The sequence below is a fragment of the Heterodontus francisci genome, chromosome 10, assembly GCF_036365525.1.
Source record: "Heterodontus francisci isolate sHetFra1 chromosome 10, sHetFra1.hap1, whole genome shotgun sequence".
Taxonomy (NCBI): domain Eukaryota; kingdom Metazoa; phylum Chordata; class Chondrichthyes; order Heterodontiformes; family Heterodontidae; genus Heterodontus; species Heterodontus francisci.
The window spans coordinates 123,808,490-123,824,667 of NC_090380.1; the positions used below are offsets into that span (position 1 = coordinate 123,808,490).

The window sequence follows — 16,178 nt, forward strand, 5'->3', positions numbered from 1 at the left end:
TTTCTATAGCATCTTTCATGACCAGCAAACATCCTGAAGTGCATTCCAGTCACTGAAGTACTTTTGAATTGTAGTTAATGTTGTAATGTAGGAAATGCAGCAGCAAATTTGTGCACAGCAAGATCCCATGAACAGCAACGTGATAATGGTCAGGTAATCTGTTTTAGTGATATTGATTGAGGGATGAATATTGGCCAGGACACCAAAGAGAATTCTGCTCCTCTTCTATAAATAGCACCATTGGATTGTTTCCATCCACCAGAGAGGACAGATGGAGCCTCGAACATCGCATTGGAAAGACGGCACCTCTGACAGTGCAGCACTCCCTTGGCGCTGCACTGGAGTGTTATCCTTGATTTTTGTGCTGAAGCCCTGGAGTGTGGGATTTGAATGCGGAATGTTGTGACTCTGAGCTGAGACTGAGTTACAGCTGATGCATGAGGATGAATCTTTCTCTGTGTTGAGCCCGTGCTGTAAAGGCTTGTTTAGTTCCTCATTGTTGTAACAGTTTGACTCATTTTCTGTTTGTTGACAAGGGTTTGACAAGTTTTATTTGGTAATTATTTGGCATTTGACGCCTGTGTTTTGTTGCTGCTGAACTTTAAAATAAAAATGAATGCTGGTGACTGTGTTTAATTTTGGGGCGATTATAAGGATCACTCTGCAGGGGCTGACTCTAGTCGTCATCTCCATCTGTCCAACAGCTTCCACTGAAAGTGCCTCTTGAGTAGTCATAATTAGAGAATTTAATTTCCGAGGCTTACGCCTCTCCTGTGTGTTGCTATGGAGATCCTGAGTGCTTGGATACCAAAGGAAAGCTGAATATTGTGCAAAACACTTGGGCACACTGGGATCTGTGAGGGAAGGGGAGCAGGGAGCAGAGTTACAGCATGGGCGTGTGTGTTTGGAGTACACAGCAGTGTATCTGTGGGGCCTGGCTTAATAGTGGGAGTGCTGTGTTAAAAGTTAGACAGTGAGTGTGGAGTTCAGTTTGATTACTGGTCTCCAGCGGAACTGGAGTCTGTTTCTCCATCGCCTGTGTTCATCGCCCCTCAGCTGTGTGCCTCTCACAAGCTCAGTGGCAGTGCAATGGGATCTGCATCATCCACTCACCAACCCAAAGCAATCTACCTGGACATCGAAGGCCGCATACAGAAGGTACGGTCACTGTGCACACTGTCACTGCCCACTCAGTGTTAATCGCTGGGATTCCATTCATTTTTCATAAGGGTACTGGTTCCCTGTATGTTTTTTTTTATTCGTTCCTGGGATGTGGGCGTCACTGGCCAGGCCAGCATTTATTGCCCAACACTAATTGCCCTTGAGAAGGTGGTGGTGAGCTGCCTTCTTGAACCACTGCAGTCCATGTGGGGTAGGTACACCCACAGTGCTGTTAGGAAGGGAGTTCCAGGATTTTGACCCAGCGACAATGAAGGAACGGTGATATAGTTCCAAGTCAGGATGGTGTGTGGCTTGGAGGGGAACTTGCAGGTGGTGGTGTTCCCATGCATTTGCTGCCCTTGTCCTAGGTGGTAGAGGTCGCGGGTTTGGAAGGTGCTGTCGAAGGAGCCTCGGTGCATTGCTGCAGTGCAGCTTGTAGATGGTACACACTGCTGCCACTGTGCGTCGGTGGTGGAGGGAGTGAATGTTAGTGGATGGGGTGACAATCAAGTGGGCTGCTTTGTCCTGCAGCAAGACATCCCTGCTCCTGTACTCGAATCCTCTCGCTATGAAGGCCAAAATACCATTTGCCTTTTTTACCGCCTGTTGCACCTGCATGCTTACCTTCAGTGACTGGTGTACAAGAACACCCAGGTCTCGCTGCATATTCCCCTCTCTCAGTTTATAGCCATTCAGATAATAATCTGCCTTCCTGTTTTTGCTACCAAAGTGGATAACCTCATATTTATCCACATTATACTGCATCAGCCATGCATTAGCCCACTCACTCAACTTGTCCAAATCACCCTGAAGCCTCTCCGCATCCTCCTCACAACTCAACCTCCCACCCAGTTTTGGGTCATCTGCAAATTTGGAGATATTACATTTAGTTCCCTCATCTAAATCATTAATATATATTGTGAATAGCTGGGGTCCTTGCACTGATCCCTGCGGTACCCCACTAGTCACTGTCTGCCATTCGGAAAAAGACCCACTTATCCCTACTCTTTGTTTGCTGTCTGCCAACCAATTTTCTATCCATCGCAATACACTACCCCCAATCCCATGGGCTTTAATTTTACACACTAATATCTTATGTAGGATTTTGTCGAAAGCCTTCTGAAAGTCCAAATAAACCACATCCACTGGTTTCCCCCTCATCAACTCTACTAGTTACATCCTCGAAGAATTCTAGTAGATTTGTCAGGCATGATTTCCCTTTCGTAAATCATGCTGACTCTGTCCGATTCTACCACTGTTCTCCAAGTGCTCTGCTATAAAATCTTTGATGATGGATTTTAGAATTTTCCCCACTACCGACGTCAGGCTGACTGGTCTATAATTCCCTGCTTTCTCTCTACCTCCCTTTTTAAATAGTGGGGTTACATTAGCTACCCTCCAATCTGCAGGAACTGTTCCAGAGTCTATAGAATCTTGGAAGATGACCACCAATGTATCCACTATTTCTAGGGCCACTTCCTTAAGTACTTTGGGATGTAGACCATCAGGCCCTGGGGATTTATCGGCCTTTAATCCCATCAGTTTCCCCAACACCATTTCTCTACTCAGACTGATTTCTTTCAGTTCCTCCCTCTCACTAAACCCTATGTTCCCCAACATTTCTGGTATGATATTTGTGTCCTCCTTTGTGAAGACAGAACAAAGTATGCATTTAGTTGGTCGGCCATTTCTTTATTCCCCATAATAAATTCCCCTGTTTCTGACTGTAAGGGACCTACATTTGTCTTCACCAATCTTTTTCTCTTCACATACCGATAGAAACTTTTACAGTCAGTTTTTATGTTCCCCGCAAGCTTGCTCTCGTACTCTATTTTCCCCTTCTTAATCAATCCCTTGGTCCTCCTTAGCTGAATTCTAAACTGCTCCCAATCCTCAGGTTTGTTGTTTTTGCTGGTGAATTTATATGCCTCTTCCTTGGATCTAATGCTACCTCTAATTTCCCTTGTAAGCCATGGTTTGGCTACCTTTCCCATTTTACTTTTGCACCAGACAGGAATAAACAATTGTTGCAGTTCATCCATGCATTCTTTAAATGTTTGCCATTGCCTTTCCACCGTCATCCCTTTAAGTAACGTTTCCCAATCCATCATAGCCAACTCGCACCTCATACCTTCGTAGTTTCCTTTATTAAGATTCAGGACCCTAGTCTCAGAATCAACTACATCACTCTCCACCTTGATGAAGAATTCTATCATATTATGGTCGCTCATCCCCAAGGGGTCTCGTACAACGAGATTGTCAATTATTCCTCTCTCATTACACAATACCCAGTCTAGGATGGCCTGTTCTCCTGTTGGTTCCTCAATGTATTGGTCCAGAAAACCATCCTGTATACACTCCATGAATTCCTCCTCTAGGCATTGTGACTAATTTGATTTGCCCAATCTATATGCAGATTAAAGTCACCAATAATTACAGATGTTTCTTTATCGCATGCGTCTCTAATTTCCTGTTTAATGCCATTCCCAACATCACCACTACAGTTTGGGGGTCTATATACAACCCCCACTAATGTTTTTTGCCTCTTAAGTGTTTCTCAGCTCTACCCATACAGATTCCACATTGTCAGAGCTAATATCTTTCCTCACTATTGTGTTAATTTCCTCTTTAACCAGCAATGCAACTCCACCGCCTTTTGCTTTTTGTCTGTCCTTCCTAAATACTGAATACCTCTCGATGTTTATTTCCCATCCCTGGTCACCTTGCAGCCATGTCTCCGTAATCCCGACTATATCATACCCGTTTACATCTATTTGCGTGATTAATTCATCCACTTTATTGCGAATGCTCCGCGTGTTAAGGCACAAAGCCTTAAGGATTGTCTTTTTAACGTTACTTGGCCCCTTGTCTGTCCCAGACCTGCTGAACTGGCTGCTGGAACTGACCTGGTGAGGGTCAGTCCCAGACCTGCTGGACTGGCTGCTGGAGCTGACCTGGTGAGAGTCAGTCCCAGACCCGCTGGACTGGCTGCTGGAGCTGACCTGGTGAGAGTCAGTCCCAGACCCGCTGGACTGGCTGCTGGAGCTGACCTGGTGAGAGTCAGTCCCAGACCCGCTGAACTGGCTGCTGGAGCTGACCTGGTGAGAGTCAGTCCCAGACCTGCTGGACTGGCTGCTGGAGCTGACCTGGTGAGAGTCAGTCCCAGACCCGCTGGACTGGCTGCTGGAGCTGACCTGGTGAGAGTCAGTCCCAGACCTGCTGGACTGGCTGCTGGAGCTGAACTGGTGAGAGTCAGTCCCAGACCTGCTGGACTGGCTGCTGGAACTGACCTGGTGAGAGTCAGTCCCAGACCTGCTGGACTGGCTGCTGGAGCTGACCTGGTGAGAGTCAGTCCCAGACCCGCTGGACTGGCTGCTGGAGCTGACCTGGTGAGAGTCAGTCCCAGACCTGCTGGACTGGCTGCTGGAGCTGACCTGGTGAGAGTCAGTCCCAGACCTGCTGGACTGGCTGCTGGAACTGACCTGGTGAGAGTCAGTCCTAGACCCGCTGGACTGGCTGCTGGAGCTGACCTGGTGAGAGTCAGTCCCAGACCTGCTGGACTGGCTGCTGGAGCTGACCTGGTGAGAGTCAGTCCCAGACCCGCTGGACTGGCTGCTGGAGCTGACCTGGTGAGAGTCAGTCCCAGACCTGCTGGACTGGCTGCTGGAGCTGAACTGGTGAGAGTCAGTCCCAGACCTGCTGGACTGGCTGCTGGAACTGACCTGGTGAGAGTCAGTCCCAGACCTGCCGGACTGGCTGCTGGAGCTGAACTGGTGAGAGTCAGTCCCAGACCTGCTGGACTGGCTGCTGGAACTGGCCTGGTGAGAGTCAGTCCCAGACCTGCTGGACTGGCTCCTGGAACTGACCTGGTGAGAGTCAGTCCCAGACTTGTTGGACTGGCTCCTGGAACTGACCTGGTGAGAGTCAGTTCCAGACCCGCTGGACTGGCTGCTGGAACTGACCTGGTGAGAGTCAGTCCCAGACCTGCTGGACTGGCTCCTGAAACTGACCTGGTGAGAGTCAGTCCCAGACCTGCTGGACTGGCTGCTGGAACTGACCTGGTGAGAGTCAGTCCCAGACCCGCTGGACTGGCTGCTGGAACTGACCTGGTGAGAGTCAGTCCCAGACCTGCTGGACTGGCTGTTGGAACTGAACTAGGGACTAATAAAGGAAATCTTCTTGTGGAGGCAGAGAGCACGGCTGAGGTACTTTGCATCTGTCTTCACTAAAGAGGATTCTGCCAATGACCCAGTAAAGGAGGAGCTAGTAGGGAATTTGGATGGGCTAAAAATAGATAAAATTTTGTTACTGCTCAAAGTGGAAAAGTCACTCAGTCCAGATGGGATGCATCCGAGGTTACTGAGCGAAGTAAGGGTGGAAATTGCAGAGGCTCTTGTCACAATTTTCCAATCCTGCTTAGATATGCAAGTGTTGCCAGAGGATTGGAGGATTGTAAATGTTACACCTCTGTTTGAACAATTGAAGCGAGATAAACTCAGCAACTACAGACCAGTCAGTCTAATGTTGGTGCTGGGGAAACTTTAGAGACAATCATTCGGACAAAATTAATTGGCACTGGAAAAATATGGGTTAATAAATGAAAGTCAGCATAGATTTGTTAAAGGTAAACCGTGTTTGACTAACTTGATTGAGTTCTTTTATGGAGTAGCAGAGAGGCTTGATGTTTTGTGTCTGGACTTTAAAAAGGTTTTGATACTTACCACATAATAGACTTGTTAACAAAATTAAAGCCAACAGGATTAAAGAGGCAGTAGCAGCATGGATAGGAAACTGATTAAGGGACAGAGAGCAGAGAGTAGTGGTGAACAGCTGTTTATCAGACTGGAGGGAAGTGTACAGTGGTGTTCCCCAAGCGTGGATGTATTAGGACCACTGCTCTTTTTGATACATATTAATGACCGGGGCACGGATAGACAGGGTATTTAAAGTTTACAGATGGCACAAAACTTGGAAATGTAGTAAACAATGGGGTTAATAGTAACAGACTTCAGAAGGACATGGACCAGTGAAATGGGCAGATGGAATTTCACACGGAAAGTGGTGATACATTTTCGTAGGACAAATGAGAGGCAACATTAATTAAATAGTAAAATTTTAAAGTGAGTGCAGGAACAGAGAGATTTACTGGAATGGTTCCAGGGCAGGGATGAAGGACTTCAGTTATGTGGAGAGACTGCAGAAAATTGGATTGTTCTCCTTAGAGCAGAAAAAATTAAGAGATTTAATAGAGGTGGTCAAAATTATGAAGGGTTTAAATGAAGAGAAACTGTTTCCAGTGGCAGGAGGGTTGGTAACCAGAGGACACAGATTTAAGGTGATCAGCAAAAGAACTTGGGGGAGTTTGGGGGGGTGATCAGGAGAATTTCTAATTACATGGAGTGATCTGGAATGTGCTGCCTAAAAGGGCGGTGGAAGCAGATTCAATAGTAACTTTCAAAAGGGAATTGGAGAAATACTTGAAGGGAAAATGTTTTGGGGTTATGGGGAAAAAAAGCAGGGAAGTGGGGTTAATTAGATAGTTCTTCTAAAGAGCTAGCACAGGCACCATGGGCTGAATGGCCTCCACTGATTTATCATTCTATGATTCAATTTTTTAAGCTTTAAAAAGTCCAACAGTGTAGAAGACAATTTCGTTGTAAGGTATTTAGATGCCTTTAATTGTTTCTAACACAGTAAATTCTTGATCTAGTTTTTAGCAGTGACACAAGTGTCTGTGTAATGGGGGATACCTGGGGAATAGTCATCACAATACAATTTGATTTCACATTATTCTCCCAGCAAAGGCTCGTGTCACTTAAAGCTGCTTCCTGATTTCAAGAGGGGTAATATTTCAAAAATGGCTGAAGATTTGGGGAACCCTGTTAGAGAGGGACATTCATGTCCTGTGTTATGAAAGTGCTTCTGTTTTTGCTAAAAGTATTTTTTGAGAAGTCATAATCAAACTGAAGAAATGTTGGATCAGTTTCTTTTCAAGAGGGACATCAAGAGAACACTGAAAGGACTTATTTGACAACAACATTTGCTGATTGTCACATGACTCAAGTTAAAAATAGAATGAAAGCCCTGGTAACTGGGGAAGATGTGTGCAGAGAAGTGACAGGTTAGAAGGTGGACTTCCTGTTTCCGGTTTGACTTTTAAATTGTTTGGAGTTGGGAATGAACTGCTTAAAAGGGGTTGGAGTTCTAAAAAAGGACAGAACCCCAGCTCAGCTCAGCCCAGCCTGTTCCATCTCTTTAAAAAGCCAGCAGAAGGAGGAAGACAACTTCCAAGGAGAGAAGAGAATTCCCAAGGAGAGGAGAGAAGACCACAACCCAGCTCAGCTTTCCAGCACCTCTCTAAAAGACCCTGAGAAGTCCACTGTGTCAACTCATCACATCTCCTGTCTTTGATGAAAAGCCTACTAAATTAATTCTCAACGCCGCCTGAAAAGAACTGTTCTAAAAGATCCCAGTGACCCGTCTACGTGTACTCAGAGGCCAGACTGTCTGTCAGTTTTGGAACACAACATATCTCATCTGCTGTTTCTTCAAGAATGAGCAAGTATTCAGCCCAAGTGTTTTTTTTTGTTTGTAACAGAGCTCTAAACAAAAATCCCTTTTATTTTTCCGGTTAATCGGTGTATGTATGTGTGTGTGTGTATGTGTGTGTGTGTGTGTATGTGTGTGTGTGAGGGGCTAAGGTAAAAAGGGAACTTTACTATTTCAATCTGTGTGTTTATGCTTTACTTCATTACTAGTTAAGACTTGTTTTATAATTAACTGAAAGGTTTGTTGTTTAGTAATATCTATCATAGGGAAAATGTTAGAAGCTATTATTAAAGACGTTGTCGCTGGCACTTAGAAAATTTCAAGGGAATCAGGCAGAGTCAACATGGTTTTGTGAAAGGGAAATCATGTTGAACCAATTTATTGGAGTTCTTTGAAGAAGTAACATGTGCTGTGGATAAAGGGGAAAGTGGATGTATTGTACTTGGATTTCCAGAAGGCATTTGATAAGGTGTCACATCAAAGGTTATTGCGGAAAATAAAAGCTCATGTTGCAGGGGGTAACATTTTGACATGGATAGAAGATTGGTTAGCTAACAGGAAACAGAGAGGAGGCATAAATGGGTCATTTTCTGGTTGGCAAGATGTAACGAGTGGTGTGCCACAGGGATCAGTGCTGGAGCCTCAACTTTTTACAATTTAAACTTAGATGAAGGGACCAAAGGTATGGTTGCTAAATTTGCTGATGACACAAAGATAGGTAGGAAAGTAAGTTATGGAGAGGACATAAGGAGGCTACAAAGGGATATAGATAGATTAAGTGAGTGGGCAAAGATCTGGCAAATGGAGTATAATGTGGGAAAATGTGAAATCGTCCATTTTGGCAGGAAGAATAAAAGCATATTATCTAAATGGTCTGAGATGCAGAGGGATCTGGGTGTCCTAGTGTGTGAATCGCAAAAGGTTAATATGCAGGTACAGCACGTAATTAGGAAAGCTAATAGAATGTTATTGTTTATTGCGAGGGAAATTGAATACAAAAGTAGGGAGGTTATGCTTCAGTTATACAGGGTATTGGTGAGATCACATCTGGAGTACTGTGTACAGTATTGGTCTCCTTATTTAAGGAAGGATGTAAAAAAGTTTTTGCTCGAGTCGCTCTGAACAGGCTCCAGAAGCTGGCTGAGTGTGTCTACCCTGAGGCACAGTGTGGCTTTCGTGCAGAGAGATCGACCGTTGACATGCTGTTCTCCCTTCGTCAGATACAGGAGAAATGCCGCGAACAACAGATGCCCCTCTACATTGCTTTCATTGATCTCACTAAAGCCTTTGACCTCGTCAGCAGACGTGGTCTCTTCAGACTACTAGAAAAGATCGGATGTCCACCAAAGCTACTAAGTATCATCACCTCATTCCATGACAATATGAAAGGCACAATTCAACATGGTGGCTCTTCATCAGACCCCTTTCCTATCCTGAGTGGCGTGAAACAGGGCTGTGTTCTCGCACCCTCACTTTTTGGGATTTTCTTCTCCCTGCTGCTCTCACATGCGTTCAAGTCCTCTGAAGAAGGAATTTTCCTCCACACAAGATCAGGGGGCAGGTTGTTCAACCTTGCCCGTCTAAGAGCGAGGTCCAAAGTACGGAAAGTCCTCATCAGGGAACTCCTCTTTGCTGACGATGCTGCTTTAACATCTCACACTGAAGAGTGTCTGCAGAATCTCATAGACAGGATTGCGGCTGCCTGCAATGAATTTGGCCTAATCATCAGCCTCAAGAAAATGAACATCATGGGGCAGGATGTCAGAAATGCTCCATCCATCAATATTGGCGACCACGCTCTGGAAGTGGTTCAAGAGTTCACCTACCTCGGCTCAACTATCACCAGTAACCTGTCTCTAGATGCAGAAATCAACAAGCGCATGGGAAAGGCGTCCACTGCTATGTCCAGACTGGCCAAGAGAGTATGGGAAAATGGTGCACTGACACGGAACACAAAAGTCCGAGTGTATCAAGCCTGTGTCCTCAGTACCTTGCTCTATGGCAGCGAGGCCTGGACAACGTATGTCAGCCAAGAGCGACGTCTCAATTCATTCCATCTTCGCTGCCTCCGGAGAATACTTGGCATCAGGTGGCAGGACCATATCTCCAACACAGAAGTCCTCGAGGCAGCCAACATCCCCAGCTTGTACACACTACTGAGCCAGCGGCGCTTGAGATGGCTTGGCCATGTGAGCCGCATGGAAGATGGCAGGATCCCCAAAGACACATTGTACAGCGAGCTCGCCACTGGTATCAGACCCACTGGCCGTCCATGTCTCCGCTTTAAAGACGTCTGCAAATGCGACATGAAATCGTGTGACATTGATCACAAGTCGTGGGAGTCAGTTGCCAGCGTTCGCCAGAGCTGGCGGGCAGCCATAAAGACGGGGCTAAAATGTGGCGAGTCGAAGAGACTTAGCAGTTGGCAGGAAAAAAGACAGAAGCGCAAGGAGAGAGCCAACTGTGTAACAGCCCCGACAAACAAATTTCTCTGCAGCACCTGTGGAAGAGTCTGTCACTCTAGAATTGGCCTTTATAGCCACTCCAGGCGCTGCTTCACAAACCACTGACCACCTCCAGGCGCTTACCCATTGTCTCTCGAGATAAGGAGGCCAAAGAAATGCATTGGAGGCAGTTCAGAGAAGGTTTACTAGACTAATACCTGGAATGGGTGGGCTGTCTTATGAGGAAAGATTGGACAAGCTAGGCTTGTATTCGCTGGAATTTAGAAGAGTAAGAGGTGACTTGATTGCAACATATAAGATTTTGAGGGGTCTTGACAGGGTGGATGTGGAAAGGATGTTTCCCCTTGTGGGAGAATCTAGAACTAGGGGGTCACTGTTTAAAAACAAGGGGTCGCCCATTTAAGACAGAGAGGAGGAGAAATGTTTTCTGTCTGAGGATTGAGAGTCTTTGGAATTCTCTTCCTCAAAAGGCAGTGGAAGCAGAGTCTTTGAATATTTTTAAGGCAGAGGTAGATAGATTCCTGATAAGCAAGGGAGTGAAAGGTTATCGGGGGTAGGTGGGAATGTGGAGTTGAGGTTACAATCAGATCAGTCATGATCTTATTGAATGGTGGAGCAGGCCCGAGGGGCCGAGTGACCTACTCCTGCCAATTTGTCCGCATTAAAGAAACTGGGCTGGTGTGTTTTATTCTGAGATAAAAATAGAGTCTATGATTGACTGTATCGATAAGTGGGAAAAAATGTAAATATATGTTGTGATCTGTGGAAAAGTGGGACGAAAATAAACAGTGCACTCCTCCCACCTCAGTCAAAACACCTGGAAAAATGGGTGATCTTTAAATAGAGGCCAGGAGTTTAAAAAAAACAGGGACAGTGTGAAGCAAAACCAAAATGGTGAAATCAATATGTTCAAGAACAAATAAGACTTGAGCAAAAACACATTTAATGATCAAAGCAATTCAATTCACAAAACAGGCAAATATTGTGAACAATTCAGGAAACTGAAAGCTGCTGAAAGAGTAATGGAAAAGGGGAAAACAGACAGTGGTAAAAACTCTTTAACTGAGTTCAGAGTCAGAGGGTCAGTAAAGAATGGACAGGCCCATTAAAGGACATGTTAGGACAGATTCATTTGGATTCCCAAGGGATGGCAGTGATTGCTCCTGTGGATGATGTAGGTCACTGTAGATAAATAAATCGAAAATATCAACAGTGCAGGATATGATTATGGAGCTGTAACAGAGACTGAGCTGCTGATCCCACCTGAGGGTGACTGAAGAAATGGGACACATGCTTTGCAAGCTCTTTACCCATCCCGTTAACAGCTTGTCAGATCCAGCCAACTCTCGCTCCAGCAGAGTGACGCCAGTTATAGGTAAGATAGTTGCAAGATTGTAGGAGATGCTGTCTATTCCTGGTGAGAGAGGAGGCATCAGAGAAACTCAACACAATTTGCAGAAATGAAGGTACAGTCTCAGTAATTTGGTTCAGTAGCTCACAAAATGTTAATTCACAACCTTGTGAAATCAGTGGGAAATGGCTCCAGAAGATTAAGAATTAGTTACAATCAGTTACCAGTGGTAACCACAGGGGTTGGTTCAGGCCTAATAATGTTTTTTATTGTTTTCATCATTGACGTCAATAAAGGTGATTGCTGAATGGTCTGTATATTCGAGGAATATACTCAGGGTGGGGGGGTCTGTATATTCAGGGTTGATACTCAGGGTGGGGGGTCTGTATATTCAGGGTTGATACTCAGGGTGGGGGGGTCTGTATATTCAGGGTTGATACTCAGGGTGGGGGGTCTGTATATTCAGGATTGATACTCAGGGTGGGGGGCTGTATATTCAGGATTGATACTCAGGGTGGGGGTGGTATGTATATTCAGGTTTGATACTCAGGGTGGGGGTGGTATGTATATTCAGGTTTGATACTCAGGGTGGGGGTGGTATGTATATTCAGGTTTGATACTCAGGGTGGGGGTGGTATGTATATTCAGGTTTGATACTCAGGGTGGGGGGTCTGTATATTCAGGATTGATACTCAGGGTGGGGGGCTGTATATTCAGGATTGATACTCAGGGTGGGGGGTCTGTATATTCAGGATTGATACTCAGGGTGGGGGGCTGTATATTCAGGATTGATACTCAGGGTGGGGGGCTGTATATTCAGGATTGATACTCAGGGTGGGGGGCTGTATATTCAGGATTGATACTCAGGGTGGGGGTGGTATGTATATTCAGGTTTGATACTCTGGGTGGGGGGTCTGTATATTCAGGATTGATACTCAGGATGGGGGGGTCTGTATGTTCAGGTTTGATACTCAGGGTGGGGGTCGTATGTATATTCAGGTTTGATACTCAGGGTGGGGGGTCTGTATGTTCAGGTTTGATACTCAGGGTGGGGGGGGGTCTGTATATTCAGGTATAATACACAGGGTGGGGGGTCTGTATGTTCATGTTTGATACTCAGGGTGGGGGGGGGTCTATGTTCAGGTTTGATACTCAGGGTGGGGGGGGGTCTGTATATTCAGGGTTGATACTCAGGGTGGGGGGTCTGTATGTTCAGTTTTGATACTCAGGGTGGGGGGGGTCTGTATGTTCAGGTTTGATACTCAGGGTGGGGGTCTTGATGTTCAGGGTTGATACTCAGGGTGGGGGGTCTGTATGTTAAGGGTTGATAATCAGGGTGGGGGGGGTCTGTATATTCAGGTTTAATACACAGGGTGGGGGGGGGGTCTGTATGTTCAGGGTTGATACTCAGGGTGGGGGGTCTGTATATTCAGGGTTGATACTCAGGGTGGGGGGGGGTCTGTATATTCAGGGTTGATACTCAGGGTGGGGGGTCTGTATATTCAGGGTTGATACTCAGGGTGGGGTGTCTGTATATTCAGGGTTGATACTCAGGGTGGGGTGTCTGGAGATTCAGGATTGATACTCAGGGTGGGGTGTCTGGAGATTCAGGATTGATACTCAGGGTGGGGTTCTGTATATTCAGGGTTGATACTCAGGGTGGGGGGTCTGTTTATTCAGGATTGATACTCAGGGTGGGGGGGTCTGTATATTCAGGATTGATACTCAGGGTGGAGGGGTCTGTATATTCAGGGTTGATACTCAGGGTGGGGGGGTCTGTATATTCAGGATTGATACTCAGGGTGGGGGGGTCTGTATATTCAGGGTTGATACTCAGGGTGGGGGGTCTGTATATTCAGGATTGATACTCAGGGTGGGGGGTCTGTATATTCAGGATTGATACTCAGGGTGGGGGGGGTCTGTATATTCAGGGTTGATACTCAGGGTGGGGGGGGTCTGTATATTCAGGGTTGATACTCAGGGTGGGGGGTCTGTATATTCAGGATTGATACTCAGGGTGGGGGGTCTGTATATTCAGGATTGATACTCAGGGTGGGGGTCTGTATGTTCATGGTTGATACTCAGGGTGGGGGGGTCTGTATATTCAGGGTTGATACTCAGGGTGGGGGGGTCTGTATATTCAGGGTTGATACTCAGGGTGGGGGGGGTCTGTATATTCAGGATTGATACTCAGGGTGGGGGGGGTCTGTATATACATGGTTGATACTCAGGGTGGGGGGGGTCTGTATATTCAGGGTTGATACTCTGGGCGGGGGGTCTGTATATTCAGGTTTGATACTCAGGGCGGGGGGTCTGTATATTCAGGTTTGATACTCAGGGCGGGGGGTCTGTATATTCATGGTTGATACTCAGGGCGGGGGGTCTGTTTATTCAGGGTTGATACTCAGGGCGGGGGGTCTGTTTATTCAGGGTTGATACTCAGGGCGGGGGGCCTGTATATTCAGGTTTGATACTCAGGGTGGGGGGGGTCTGTATATTCAGGTTTGATACTCTGGGTGGGAGGTCTGTATATTCAGGTTTGATACTCTGGGTGGGGGGTCTGTATATTCAGGTTTGATACTCAGGGTGGGGGGTCTGTATGTTCAGGGGTGATACTCAGGGTGGGGGGTCTGTATATTCAGGTTTGATACTCTGGGTGGGGGGTCTGTATGTTCAGGGTTGATACTCAGGGTGGGGGGTCTGTATATTCAGGTTTGATACTCAGGGTGGGGGGTCTGTATGTTCAGGGTTGATACTCAGGGTGGGGGGTCTGTATATTCAGGATTGATACTCAGGGTGGGGTTTCTGTATATTCAGGATTGATACTCTGGGTGGGGGGCTGTATATTCAGGATTGATACTCTGGGTGGGGGGCTGTATATTCAGGATTGATACTCTGGGTGGGGGGCTGTATATTCAGGATTGATACTCAGGGTGGGGGGTCTGTATATTCAGGTTTGATACTCTGGGTGGGGGGTCTGTATATTCAGGTTTGATACTCTGGGTGGGGGGTCTGTATATTCAGGATTGATACTCAGGGTGGGGGGTCTGCATATTCAGGATTGATACTCAGGGTGGGGGGTCTGCTTATTCAGGATTGATACTCAGGGTGGGGGGTCTGTATATTCAGGATTGATACTCAGGGTGGGGGGTCTGTATATTCAGGATTGATACTCAGGGTGGGGGGTCTGTATATTCAGGATTGATACTCAGGGTGGGGGGTCTGTATATTCAGGATTGATACTCAGGGTGGGGGTCTGTATATTCAGGATTGATACTCAGGGTGGGGGGTCTGTATATTCAGGATTGATACTCAGGGTGGGGGGTCTGTATATTCAGGATTGATACTCAGGGTGGGGGGTCTGTATATTCAGGATTGATACTCTGGGTGGGGGGCTGTATATTCAGGATTGATACTCTGGGTGGGGGGCTGTATATTCAGGATTGATACTCTGGGTGGGGGGCTGTATATTCAGGATTGATACTCTGGGTGGGGGGCTGTATATTCAGGATTGATACTCTGGGTGGGGGGCTGTATATTCAGGATTGATACTCTGGGTGGGGGGCTGTATATTCAGGATTGATACTCTGGGTGGGGGGCTGTATATTCAGGATTGATACTCAGGGTGGGGGGTCTGTATATTCAGGATTGATACTCAGGGTGGGGGGTCTGTATATTCAGGATTGATACTCAGGGTGGGGGGTCTGTATATTCAGGATTGATACTCAGGGTGGGGGGCTGTATATTCAGGATTGATACTCAGGGTGGGGGGCTGTATATTCAGGATTGATACTCTGGGTGGGGGGCTGTATATTCAGGATTGATACTCTGGGTGGGGGGCTGTATATTCAGGATTGATACTCAGGGTGAGGTGTCTGTATATTCAGGTTTGATACTCAGGGTGAGGTGTCTGTATATTCAGGTTTGATACTCAGGGTGAGGTGTCTGTATATTCAGGTTTGATACTCAGGGTGAGGTGTCTGTATATTCAGGTTTGATACTCAGGGTGAGGTGTCTGTATATTCAGGTTTGATACTCAGGGTGAGGTGTCTGTATATTCAGGTTTGATACTCAGGGTGAGGTGTCTGTATATTCAGGTTTGATACTCAGGGTGAGGTGTCTGTATGTTCAGGTTTGATACTCAGGGTGAGGTGTCTGTATGTTCAGGTTTGATACTCAGGGTGGGGGGTCTGTATGTTCAGGTTTGATACTCTGGGTGGGGGGGTCTGTATATTCAGGATTGATACTCTGGGCGGGGGGTCTGTATATTCATGGTTGATACTCAGGGCGGGGGGTCTGTATATTCAGGGTTGATACTCAGGGCGGGGGGTCTGTATATTCAGGTTTGATACTCAGGGCGGGGGGTCTGTATATTCAGGTTTGATACTCAGGGCGGGGGGTCTGTATATTCATGGTTGATACTCAGGGCGGGGGGTCTGTATATTCATGGTTGATACTCAGGGCGGGGGGTCTGTTTATTCAGGGTTGATACTCAGGGCGGGGGGCCTGTATATTCAGGTTTGATACTCAGGGTGGGGGGGGTCTGTATATTCAGGTTTGATACTCAGGGTGGGGGGGGTCTGTATATTCAGGTTTGATACTCAGGGTGGGGGGGGTCTGTATATTCAGGTTTGATACTCAGGGTGGGGGGG

The 16,178-nt window shown here is 46.6% G+C and overlaps 1 protein-coding gene across 1 annotated transcript in view; it reads left to right on the forward strand.

The window, feature by feature from the left end:
- The first annotated feature begins 1,089 nt into the window (after positions 1-1,089).
- pde9aa (phosphodiesterase 9aa) overlaps positions 1,090-16,178 on the forward strand; it is a 177,316-nt gene continuing 162,227 nt past the window's right edge. Inside the window, exon 1 of the mRNA XM_068040079.1 lies at positions 1,090-1,158. Within this exon, the coding sequence (XP_067896180.1) occupies positions 1,090-1,158 (69 nt within the window). The remainder of the gene's footprint in view (positions 1,159-16,178) is intronic.